The following is a 13,773-nucleotide window of genomic DNA, read 5'->3' on the forward strand; positions in this document are numbered from 1 at the left end:
CATATAGACAAAAACACAATGCTACTTGTGTGTTCCCGTTAATGAGGGCTTCCATTAGCCGAGCTGACCTCCCAAAAGCTCTAATGATGTGCTGCATGATGGACTTGACATTAATTTAACTAATTAAACTGTCAGATATGCAGCACATCCCAACACACACATTCTCTGATCATTACAGGGAGTTCAGCTGTGTTGCAGTACTATTGTTGGAGTATGAAGAGCAGATAATGCACTTTTTGTCTCCTGTGTTTGCAAAGTATTTGAAGTAGTAGCTCAGATCTTCCCATCAAAACTTGTTTGGATGATCGCTGGACTAACTGATGAGAAACACAGCAGAATTTAACACTTCACTTAGTATGCAATTAATATAAGTATTCAGAGGCCCCCAAAAGTATCTTGACTTCTTAAAACGTCTGAATGTCATTTTAATTCATTTTCATTGGCTTGCTTCACCACACATTGTATGATGAGTTCAGCTCTCCAATTTGAAGCACTTGAGCAGTGCAGGTAAAGTGTCATTCATTACTTTATTCAAGGTGTAATGAGACCTTCAGCTAGACCCTGTCCACGACCTCTGACCCCCGGAACGACCCACTGTCTTCTCTCAGACAGTATCTCTTCCACTGAGACACAGAACAATGTTGAGTCTCCTGAAGAAAAGTGTCCCCATAAGTTTAGCATAACCTAAGCATGTGGCAGCTTTCATAACTTTAGAAAATTCCCCTCTTTTTAGCAGATGATCATGATCATATCATAATGGCACAGAAATAAAATAATAAAAATAAATATGTCGGCAGCCTAAAAAAGGTGGCGTTTACAGTCATTCACTACTGTGCATCAGTCAAGGAAACATAATGCAGATTCTGTCTGAAAGATCTTTCAACTTCTGTCTTAATAATTATAAGTAACACTACTCTGTTTTGCCAGTTTGTCCATTTTCCAAATGCAAAATGCCTGATTCAGCCTAGAATTCATCATGGCAAGTACAAATTTATACATATACGTGTGTGTTTGTGTTACTCAAAAGGTCCTGTAAACTGAAAAATATGTAGTAGCTTTTTTTTCTTTTTTTTTTTTTTTACAGTGTATAAGTGCATTATAGTGATATTTTATGACCTAGACTGACATAATCCCATCCATAATGAACTTTATTGAAGTTGAAATACATTCAACTTCTAATGAAAAGGAATACTTCAATAAGTCATGAAGAAAACTACTAGAATCTGTCGACTCAAACCACATGCAGTCTGCTTTTCCTTTTATGGTCAAAGACTTAAGGCTGCAGAGCAGCTGTGATGCTGTTGGGTGGGGCTGAACGTGAGGCGGGATTTAGAGCTGTCAATCAAACACTAGTTTAATAGATTAAATGTGCTTTCTTTTCAGGTGGTGTAAGCACATCACAGAGATTTCTTCATCTTATTTGTTTCTTGTAGAGACCACAATAGGATTAAATGCAGAGCAAAGAGAATGTTTAGCATCTTTAGTCTTATAATAGATCTCAACAATGTCACAATTTTCCAAGAATTTGAACATTTTTCTCATCAAATGAGAATGTCATCAACATAGATACAAAAAAATATAATGACATATAGAGATTTATAATGCTCATGTTACATGAAGAGGTGTAATAGACTATAATATAGATATTTGTGTGAGTTTATTCTCACACAAATATCGACTATCATTATTTAGAGGGCAGAACATGGGAAGAAACACTGTGCTCAAGGAAAAACATCCTCTTCTTTGGGTACCATGGAAACATAAGTATGCATAGCAGCCGCATACTGGCACAATTCTGGGTTGTGTTTAGAATAGTTTGAGTCATTTAAGGTTAGTTTGTTTATAGAGCTCTAATGTATTTGAATACCACACCAGGCCCATATTAGGCTATGATTCGCTCCACACACACTAGAATGTTATATAAGTCCACCTGGATTCACTTTTGGGTTTCATATTTAATCCACACGGCTCTGCTGCAGTCTTATCACCCACTGCCACTTGCTATTTCCACACAGTAAATCAGCTAGTTTGAACGCGATCTCCACATTTATTTGTAATCAGATTCTCTTTGGTGGCCGGTCTGCATAATGCAATTCTTCGACCACCATGCTTGGCCACTGTGTCACAATGCTTTGCATAAGAAACCACGAGCACTGTGACCTGTGGTTGGATAATAGGTGAGCAGTGAAGTCATCGCTCTGGGATGCGGTTGTTTGGTGGGAGGCTGAGGGGCGGGGAAAGGCAAAGCGAGCGTCAGGTAGAGTGACGCGCAGCAGAATGGAGATCTAGTGACACCTGTGCATCTACCGGCTCTCGGTTTAAAGCTTTGCGTAGGGTGGCAGCGCTGTGGGAAGAAATAAGGGCAGTCGGAAAGGGTGAGATTGCAATTCAGTGTTATTTTGAGATGAAGTAATAAGAAGTTAAACTGTGCTGGTTTGGTTGACTTGTGATAATTCACCTTTGTTTGTGATTATATAATTGTCTATGCACCGGCTGTGGGTTTTTTTATAGCTTCCTGAACATGTTTATTATTTGTGTTGAGTTATGTAAGATCAGGTTGTTTGCCTACTGCGATAACCTAGAAAACCTTTCAAATGCATTGCATGCAGAATCAGATAAACATTCAAATGCATGAATAGCACTGCATTCGTTTAATTCACTCAAGTGAGCTTCAGCTAACGTTACTGCACACGCTTTAGATCTTTCTGCACGATGCAGAAGCCTGAAGAATACGTATTGGTGACTGGTGATGAAAAATTCAGCAGGTTTGAAATAGGCTCGGGTCCATCCACATTGTATAGAGGTCAGCTAGCCTTTCAAACAGCGACTTCCCTGAGGTAATAATCAAACCATCTGCACCGGGCTGACTCGAGTTACACTGGGAGTAACTCTGCAGAGAGGACAGTGCTTTAGACAACAATGCAAATCGTATGCTGGGAGGACATGAATGGATAATACCATCCTCAGGGCCGGCGTGAGAAATAAAAAGCCACAGATGACAGAATTCAAATTCTTTGTCGTGGATGTTTTTTGTTATTGGGTGTATTTGCTTTCATATAGAGATCGATATCAATAGAGAAGTCAATATTGCTTTTGTTTGCCCGAAATGGATGGTTTTGTTATTTATTATTATACGAAAGGTACCATGATTTTTTTTAAATGACAACATCACATTAAACAGCTGATTGACAGCCATTTGTTGCTTTGCTTCACTATCCAGTGACTTTTATTTGTTTTAGAAAGGCATTGCATAAGGTTGATTACTATGCAAATTCAAGGACTTTGCATTAGGAAAATCTTAAGAACAGGAAAACCAAGCATTACCTTTTTTGTGTTGGAAATTTCTCGAAACTCTCGAAACCGCATCTGTGATTGCTGTAATGAAATTTCTGTACTCCTAAAGGCAGGTGGAGAAAACTGGTTTTAGATCGGTGATGAAGAATCACTATCATGCACAAGTGAGTGACAGCGGCAGAAAGTGAAATCATTCGGTGCATTGACACTGAAACAGCATTCAAGGGGTCAGCCGGTGCCTCTCTGTGTTATTTGCCTCTGTGAAGCTTAGAAATCTATGTTAAGTTCAGCTCTGTGCAATGAAAAGTCTTTTTGTTTTCAGGCAAATCAGCTGGAGCCACATGAGGCTTTGGCACATGAACACAATAGGAATTATTAAGAGTTTATGTGGCTTAATGTGTCAGGATTGCCTGAAGCAATATGGGATGAAAATTCTGATTTATTGTCCTTGAATTGTGTTTAAAAATAGCAGTGGTTTGTTCCATTTTCAAGGAGAATCGTCTCTGACAAATTTCACACTGACATTTCTTATGCCTGTCTCATAAAAAGTCAATATAACCTGTTTGTATGGCGTGTTTGTGTGTGGGCAGGAAGGCGGTATTCAAATATGTGAAGGTGACATGACATTTCAGTAACAGTAGTTTCCTCAGTGTGACATGCTATAATTCATATATTAAACATTTCCTGTATTATAACACATTTTTTGTTTTGTTTTTATAAGCACATGATATTTGAGAGACTACATAATGTATTTGCTACAGTGAAAATAAGCTACAAATTGATGGTGTAAAATGGTCATTAGATGTCTAAAATATACACTCCCCGACATATATAAGAAATTAAACCTAAAATTGTGATGTTGGTAAAACAGTTTGTAGACATTATTTGTCACCTACCCATGTTCTAGTGTATTTTCATCTATTTGATATATTCAATAAAATGTTTAATCAATTTTCTGTTTTTCTAAGCTAATAAAGTACTGAAAATAAACCATAGTTTTTGTTACCTATTCACTGTAAAATAATCATCATAAAGTAAATTTTAAAAAAGTTGACCTAGTTCCCATAATGCTTTGCTTTAGACTGTATGAGGAGAGTAAATGTTGTGTTATGAAATGTGTTTTTACACAAGAATTATATAAATAAAAATGTGTTAGTGATAATGTTCTGTTTTGTCAGGATTTAAAGTTGCTTCTTCTGTGTTAAAGTTTGAGGGTTATCATTGCACTGAAGATTAGAGCCTAGATTACGTCAAAGAAGGGCCAAAAACATTACTTTATTTATGCTGCATGCTGCTTCATATATAAAACACAATAACTGTACACATACCAATGTAGTGATAATATTATATTAACACAGTCGTGTGCACTACTGCTAGCAACTGATGCAAAGTTCATTTGATGTCTCGAATTTTAATGATGTTTTTGCTTAGTTCAGTTCCATTTCAGTTCAGATTTTAGTTGCACAAAGTATTTGACTACAGTCCATAGAGTAATTTAATAAAATAAAAGAAAATACTATTGTTAGTAGGATCCTGAAATAAATTCACAGCACTCATAAATAGTTCTTAAGCTTAAATGCAGTGTTAAGTTATTTTCTAAAAGTAATTACTATTACTAATTACATTACCAGTATTTAAATTACTTTACTAATTACTCTGTCTGAACAGTAATTTACTTACTCAATAAGTAACTTAATTATTCAAATCGCTAATTAGGCTACATCTTAAAATCCCTATAAATATTAAAGCATAGACAATAGTAATTAAAGTCTTTATCCTTTCAATTTGAGTCAAATGTAGAATAGTTTAGCCTTTTAGCTTTAAAACAACTCTAATACTTAAATTGTTTATGAAAAATGTAACCTTCTTTGGTTAACAAATAGAAATACTCTGCAAAATATCTGAATAACAAAAAAGCTTAAGTTAAACAATACATTTTAGTTTGGCAAGATGTTCAAGAAAAGCCCAACTAGTAAAATCCGTACAGGTTTATGTAAAAATAACACGTTAACTAATGTAGGTAAGAATAAATTACAGAAATGATTTCCTCCACTGAATAAATCGTGCTGTTCTTCTAAGGTCAATTCCGGCTTATTCCTCATAGCAGGTCTTTTCAAAAACAATAAAAATTAGATGAATCTTTATTTTTTTTATCTATTTTTTTGTATCTAGGTCAGGGTATTTGCGTGCAGGTGACTGCATATAATTAGCTCAGATATGGGAAAGACTGTACCTCGCTTTAATTCCTACGGATTACATAATCAAGAATGTCCGTTTTCGATTTATATTCGTTCATTTAAAAGTAGACACTAAGCTTTCAGATACGGGAAAGACTGTGCCTCGCTTTCATATGGATTACATAATCAGATAATATTCATTTTCGATTTGAAGTCATTCATTTAAAAGTAGACACTTCAAGCTTTTCTCCCCATATTTATCATGTAGATAATTAAATCTAGATATTCTCTAGATGGCAGAACGCGCAACCTGTTTGTTTTGTTTATTTTACAAAAGCACAAAGTTTTGTTCTTATTGTCAGTGCACACAAATAAAAGTAGGCCCTTTTTAGATTTTAGAACTGATTTTAGTCTTGTCTGTATCTGACTATGTAAGGTTTCTCTGTGAATTAGGAAAAACTGAAAGTGAACGCGTCGGCGCGCAGAGGGTTAAAGACGCTGCATTCAATTTTATCTTTAGAAATTTAGATTTCAAATTCAATATTGATTTTAGGACTGTTGAAATTATTTACAGTATGTAACACAAGTACTTTATAAGTAACTGTAATTAAATGACCTAAAAATGAACAGTAATCCCTTACTTTACATTTTCAGCGGATAAGTAATTTAATTACTGTAACGCATTACACTCAACACTGCTTAAATGTTTTAAAGCAATTACCTATTAACCTAACTCACTGGGTTTTACAGCTAATACCACTGATGAGAGCTGTAGATGAGATGAAGTGGTTGATCAATATTTTTTAATCAGTTTTTAAATGGCTGATTGGTAAACTTAAGCATGCTTATGTTGTTTCTATTACTATAAACATGTGCTGCTCATTTCTCCAGCAGCTGAATCCTGGCGAGGGCCACGAAAGACTTCGAAGAGTCGACTCTAATCGAAAGTCCCGCAGCTTCAGCAAACAGCCCAGCACTGGGGATTACTACAAAACCCTGGGTAGCGATACCGCAGACCAGCACCCCAACAGAGCCATGGCACCCAACGAGGAGGTAAATATCAGATTCTGTTTCATGGTCATGTATCTCCTCCAAAAGTATGAATCCATAATGATTATCAGTATGCTGGTGCATCTTAAGGCTGGATTCTGGACTGGTGTTTTAGTGATCTCAGGTATAGAGTGGTGGCCAAAATTGTTAGAACACTTGGCATATTTAAGAGGTTTCAGTTGTTTTTGTTGAATTGGCCATTACAATACCCATAAAACAAACTATTGCGTGAACTGCCTGTGACGGAAGGAATCTGCTGGAACATTGAAAATGATGGACTGGCCCCCTCAATGTCCAGACATCAACCCCATGGAGCAAATTTGGGGTGAGTTGGAAAATAAACTGGACAGATCTATTGAACATTCAAAGGAAAGACTGCTGGCTTGAGTTGCAGAAAGCATGGGATAACATTAGTGTTGAATTTCTCATGAAATATATTGACACTTTGCCAGAGAGATGTGCTGCTGTAATTTCTGCAAAGGGTGGACATAAAGTTAAAAGTTGAAAAAACAGTACAACTCACTTCATCTGATATTTGTTGTACTCAGAGCAACCATCTGCATGTTTCATGAACATTATGAAATTAAATCATGTTTTGGAGGCAAAATAAGATCAATATTGTTGGCTCTGTCAGGTGAACCATTGGGATAGTTCATCCAAAAATGAGAGTTTAATTTACTCAGCCTCAAAAGGTTCGAAACTTGTATGAGTTTCTTTCTGCTGTGGAACATAAAAGACATTTTGATGAATGTGGGTAATCAAACAGTTAATGGTGCCAGTTGACTTCCACGGTATTTTTTATTTTTTCTCCATAATATGGGAGTCAATGGGGACCATCAATAGTATGGTTGCCAAACAGAAAGCAGTTGTTTCGGGGACAGCCAGCTCTCTTCAGCCTGAATCAAGCTAGCTTCACTCCCTCACCTGTAACATTACAACACAAATCCATGCAAGGTGTGGCAGCCCAGAGTTAGCACTGTAGTTCAGGGTAAACAGTGCTCAGTCTTTCTTTGTTGTGTTATGTAAGTCTGACAGCTGGGACCTAGAAGTAATGTCAGAATCAGAAAGAGCTTTATTGGCCAAGTATGTTTACACATACAAGGAATTTGTTATAGTGACAGAAGCGCCACAGTGCAACAGAAAGACAGTAACAGGACAGGACACAGGTAATAAAACAAAATAACAAGAAATAGCCAATAACCAATTAAGTGATTAATTAAGTGCTGATTGAGCATTATTGATGAATACCTGCTGTTAACAACCAGAATCACTGAAGAAAAGAGAAACAGGTTTTTAAGGCAATCGGTTTACTCAAACGGTTTGATTTGTTGGGTTTTACAGTGACTTATATTTTTTTTTAAATATTTATATGTAGTTACATCTGTAATTACACTTATAATTACACTGTTGACCCATCCCTCACACCTTAACCCACCCTTAAACCTACCCATACCACCAAACCTGTCCCTAACCTTACCTGTATCCCACCTCAATAGCAGCAAAAGTATGTTGCAATACAATATGAACAAAATAAGTACATTGTACATTATTTTGGTACATAGTAGTTAAGGCCACCTAATATAAAGTGTGACCATTACCTCTGTAATGAACATGCACGATGTGATCCAGAATACATATCAGCATTTCATACAGCCCCTTTCTGCTATCAGATCTAATCTTCATTGAGCCAATTAGATGCCCAGTGGGGCGTCTGGCCACTTGATTGAACCAGATGGCACTCCACATGTCCCTCTGGGTAATGACCCATTAACACAGACATGTGTGCGACAAGAAACGCACCATATGCTGGAGACAGTGATGATGAGGAGGGGATAAGGGGCACGTGTGTGGCACGCGTCCAGGAGGCGGGGGTGCGTGGGGTGAAAGGTCAGGGCTTGTTTACGCAGCGTCAGTTGTAGGGGTGGTCTCTGGAGATGCTGAGTGTGAAGGATTGTGGCTCTTAGCAGATGTCCTTTCATTCCAGCAAACCACTCAATTAGATCTATTTATGTATTCATTACCAGCTGCAATGCATATGGTGGGGCGCAGTGGGTCAGATTAAGTGTTTTGGCGAAGTGTATTTGTTATGTTATTCTGCCTATGGCCATTTTAGTGTCCAAAATGTGATTTTGAAATTGACTTTAATGCCTGTAAAGCCTGACATTTGAAAGAAATCAATCAAATGTTTGAAATGGAACAGTTTGCATATTCGGAGGACTAAAATGAACAAAAATATGCAATGTGGAGCAGTTGCTGATATTAATATGACTAAAAAGTTCAGATGAAATTCTGATTACTTATAAATCAATGAAATCTTTATAACAGACTATTTGAAATAAAATGCTTATAAATGTCAGTTGTCACTCTGTGGCCCGGTTTCACAGACAGGGCTTAGACTAAACCAGGATTAGGCCATAGTTCAATTAGGACATTTAAGTAATTTTTATAAACTTGCTTAGAAAAAAACATCACTGCTGTGCATCTTGAGACAAAACAAAAGCACTAATATATTGCAAGATCAGTCAGTGCAAGTTTCTTTCAGTTTAAACAGCTCAGACTTACATTTTAGTCTAGGACTAGGCTTAAGCCTTGTCTGTGAAACCAGGGCTGTATCTCCCAGTAAGATATTTAAATGTTTAGTTTTATGATATAAGCTCTGTAGATTTTATTGTGGGCAGCAAAACACGTGCAATATGATTATACACGTGACACGTGACTATTCTAAAAAAAAAATGATGTACGGATAATAAAGTGAAGAGGGATGTTTTAGAATTATATTAAAAGGACTTTTACTTGCTAAAAACCGTGAACTATGGTCAAAAATCGTGTAAAAGATTGCGTACAACAGGCTTTTCAGCAAAGTCTTAATTATGTTGATCATTTAGAGGCCTTTGTATTTTGGCTTTATAATAAAAAAATATAGAGTGATATTTGATATGCCATCAAAATGCAAAAATAAAAAGTAATGCTTTTAATTTAACAAGTTTCTCAAACATTTTGCCCAATCAGCCATTGATTTGACAAACAAATATTCCTTCCATAAAACCAGTGTATGTCAGTGTTTACACTTTTCAGAAGAAACAGCTGGACAATTATCTTACTTGCTTACAGTGATCTATCTATATAAACTGTATGACTTTCCTTCTTCAAATGAACACAAATCTTTTTTAGCAAAATAATATATAACTGTGCATCCATATATAATGCAACTGAATGGGGGCCAGAATGTTGGTGCTTCAAAAAGCGCACATCGACATCAGGGCGACCCCAGTGGATGAATCAGTGTCTTCTGAAGCGAAATTATGGGTGTGTATAAAAAAATTGCTTCCGGACAAACTTCATATGCACATTCAAGAGAGGATCTAGAGTGTGTCTGGTGTAAATGTAAGCATGATATGAAGCTTGACATACAGTAATCACATACAGTAAGTCAAACATAAACTCAACTCTCTCGTAACTGTGACTATGGCAGTTCATCAGAGGTGATGATTTATAGTGGAAAAGTATATTCGAAGTTTATAATATTTGTGTTTTTCTTACACACACTTCTTGTTTCACTCTATAACATTGATTCATCTACTGAGGTCATATTATTGTCACACTGTCATGGCTGTATGTGTTTTTTGGAGCTTCAACATTCTGCCAGCCAATTCATTTGCAATATGTGGACCCACAGAGAGGTTCTTTTTGTACAAATGGTGTTTATCTGAAGAAAGAAAGTCACAAACATCCAGAATTGCATGAGGTTGAGTAAATATAAGGGCATTTTCATTGTTGGGTCATCTGTCAAAATCTACGGCACTCTTACCTGTTCTCTCGACAGGGTTCTGCACTGTTGGAGGAAGCAGCAGGCACAGCGCCTGCACCTGAGAACGGGACGGGAAACACAGAGGATCTACCCCTTCCTCCTCCACCACCTCCTCCACCCGCCAGCACCTTCATCCCGACTCCACCTCCTCCTCCACCTCTTCCATCACAGCTGCCCCCTCCTCCTCCACCCAGCACCACCGCACCGGCCCCTGCCCAGCGCCGCATGTCTTCCTCCTCCAGCAGTGAGTACTGATCATCCACAGTATGCTGTTTAAGCACCTCTTTTGCACTCTCTGCCAGTATAAAGCATTTAAAGAGGACATGCATTGAAATTAGTCATTTCCATTGCATATTTCACACCACGTAACAAAATAGTGTAAATGTGGAAGCATAACACAAGCCTGCTTTTGCAGTTACAGTGTGGTGGCCAAAATGATTACAACACTAGTATTTTTAATGAGCTAAAAATGGTTTTATCATTTGCTGTAGTGTGTCAGTAGGAAATATCAGTTTGCATTTCCAAACATTCATTTTGCCATTAATTGTAATAATCCAGTGAGATTTTTGTCTGAGAACCATCCAGTCTGACATGAAGAAACAGAAAAACTGAGACAGACTAAATCCAGAAGAACTGTGTCTCCAAGATGCTTCAAGAAACCTACCTGCAAAGCTCTCAAGTGCACCGAGGGCAAAATCTGCTTTAAACGCAAAGACGCTCACACCATATGTTGATTTAATTTAGTTAATAGAAGTTAATTGATAAAGAAAATCTATTTTTGACCTCATCCTCATTTTACAGCATTTTTACACAAGTGCCTAAAACTTTTAACTGTACTGTAGCTTTACAGGCAGGTTTCTTGAAGCGTCTTGGAGACGTTGTTCTCCACAGTTCTTCTGGATTTAGTCTGTCTCAGTTTATTCTTCATGTAATTTCAGACTGACTGGATGATGATCAGATCAGATCTCTGTGTGGAGCACAAAAATCTCACTGGATTATTACAATTAAACTGATATTTCCTACTGACACAGTACAGCAAAAGATAGGAATAAGTAACTGACTTCAAACCATTTTTTTAGATTGTAAAAATAATCATTTTGGCCACCACTGTACTCTGCCATCCAGTGAAACTGGGCTTAAAAAAATATATTTTTTTGTCATGGTGCCTTTTAGATGGCATTCATACTAACAGCAATTTGCAGTGAAAAGTGATTGAAACCCTTTTTGGGAGAGAGTTAGCGATTTGAGGTTGACCAAGGCTCGGCTTTAAGCAAATCACGTTACATAACGAGCAGTGATGCAATGTGGCAGCTACTGATGGGAGTGTAGACAGTGATCTGCCACCTGATACAGTTGGATACGCTGATGGAGAAACACCTGCTAGCCTAACAGCACAGAGATTTGGCCCGACCTTTATGAATTTAACCGTTGGCAATGTGAACACCACTTAAGACTTGTAAAGGCCTTAAGTTATAATCGACTGACCTCTTCATCTGTGAAACAATGCTTAGGGGTTATGTGTTCGACCCTTTCACTCGTTTGACCCTTTGTTCATAGTATGACCCCTTTAATCTTCTCCTATCCCTGGAGGGCAGAGTATTAGTGTCACAGAGAGATGACAGATACATCTGTGTTGTGCCACGGCATTGACAGATTGCACACAATACATTACCGGTCAAAGGTTGGGAATACTTCATGTTTTTGAAAGAAGCTTCTTATATAATATTGTGAAATATGTTAGTAATTTAAAATAAATATTTTCTAATTTAATATATTTTTTAAAATGCTATTTATTCCTGTGATGTAAAGCTGAATTTTCAGTATTAATACTCCAGTCTTCAGTTTCACGTGATCCATCAGAAATCATTCTTATATGCTGATTCGGTGCTCAATTATTGTCAATTACTATTGGCACTCAGTTCTTATAATGAAAACTGTTTTTGCTGCTTAATATTTTTCTCGTACTATTTTGATCTTTCTTCAATAGAAATTTCAAAAGAACACTTACTTATCCCAAAGTTTCCTATTTTCAGCACCGATAATAATCAGAAATGTTTCTTGAGCAGTAAATTAGCATATTAGACTGATTTCTGAAGGATCACATGACACTGAAGACTGGATTAATGATGCTGGAAATTCATCTTTGATCACAGGAATAAATAGAAAAGAGTTATTTTAAATATGTAACAATATTTCACAATCTTACTGTTTTAACTGTATTTTCAATCAAATAAATGCAGCCTAGTTGAGCAAAGACACTTGACTGGATGTGTACATGATACTTTACTTTCGCCTTTTTTTATAAAAGCCAGTCGATATTTTGAAACCTGCTATTTAAAAGTCAGTTGACCACAGTACAATTTTCATGCACGCAAGCCTTCAGAAGCTCTCAAAAGTGCAAATAAACTTCATAAGCACCTGATGATCCATTAGGCCAAGATCCACAGCCTTATTTAGTACAGTTAAAACTTCCTAAAGGAATCTAGTTGTGCCCAGCATGCAACATCCAGGATGTACTTGTAATCCTAAAGAAATATTTCGAGCTCAATACAAAATACAAGCTAAATTTCGTTCAGTTTACGTTTCGGTATTTGCTTAGATCTTCAGTCATGGGTGAATGTGCAACCAATCTAACATCCAATGTAAAATATTCATGCTGTTTAGTCTGCAATCCTAAACCGTTTATTTAAAGCAGATGTTTTGGATATCAGTAGACCTGTCCATGTTCAGTCCAACTCTCAGTATCACCAAATGCTCTCCGCGAGCACAAGATGGAAGTCTTAGAAACAGCCGCAAGGTAAATCTCACAAAGTTCCAGTCTGTTAACATGAGATCTGGCGGCCTGCTCCTTCCAAAGTCTGTTTACGAATTAATGCGCATGGGCTATTGTTACTTTGAATCGGTTTTGTGTTCTGCCATTTACTTAATTGTTCTTCCTCCAAGGGATACTTGACATGTCTTTGGGACAAGACAATATCCGTGATGTGTTGTACAATTCAGGGTTATGTCAGGGAAATGTAACGCTGGCTGTGGAATTACCCCGTCCTTTTACACATTTGTTGTGGCCTGCGAATAATACACAAACAGAAAGTCCAATACGTTCTAGCTGGCCACCTGATTTCCTCTTTCTCTTGCAAAAATGAAATCAGGAATCTCTTAATTCAATCATCATATTTAAGGCAGCTAAGATGATAAAGATAGATCCAGTAAGTGCTGTTTGATGAGACAAGCATCACTATTATTATTGCATATACACTACCGGTAAAACGTTTTATTTATCTATTTATTTATTAATACTTTATTTTATAATCACTAAAAGATCATGTGACACTGAAGACTGGAGCAATGGCTGCTGAAAATTTAGCTTTGCATCTGACATGTAAACTGCATTTTAAAATATATTCAAATAAATAAAATCTAATTGTTCACAAAATGACTGTTTTT

General features: G+C 36.9%; 1 protein-coding gene across 2 annotated transcripts in view; it reads left to right on the forward strand.

Annotated features, from left to right (window-relative positions):
- Positions 1–13,773, forward strand: part of LOC306848742 (espin-like) — a 75,804-nt gene that overhangs the window by 43,803 nt on the left and 18,228 nt on the right. For both annotated transcript variants that reach the window (XM_079383483.1, XM_079383484.1), the window contains exons 8-9: positions 6,363–6,524; positions 10,345–10,573. In XM_079383483.1, coding sequence (XP_079239609.1) covers positions 6,363–6,524; positions 10,345–10,573 — 391 coding nt within the window. The remainder of the gene's footprint in view (positions 1–6,362; positions 6,525–10,344; positions 10,574–13,773) is intronic.

The sequence above is a fragment of the Barbus barbus genome (genome assembly GCF_936440315.1).
Source record: "Barbus barbus genome assembly, chromosome: 28".
NCBI classification, from domain to species: domain Eukaryota; kingdom Metazoa; phylum Chordata; class Actinopteri; order Cypriniformes; family Cyprinidae; genus Barbus; species Barbus barbus.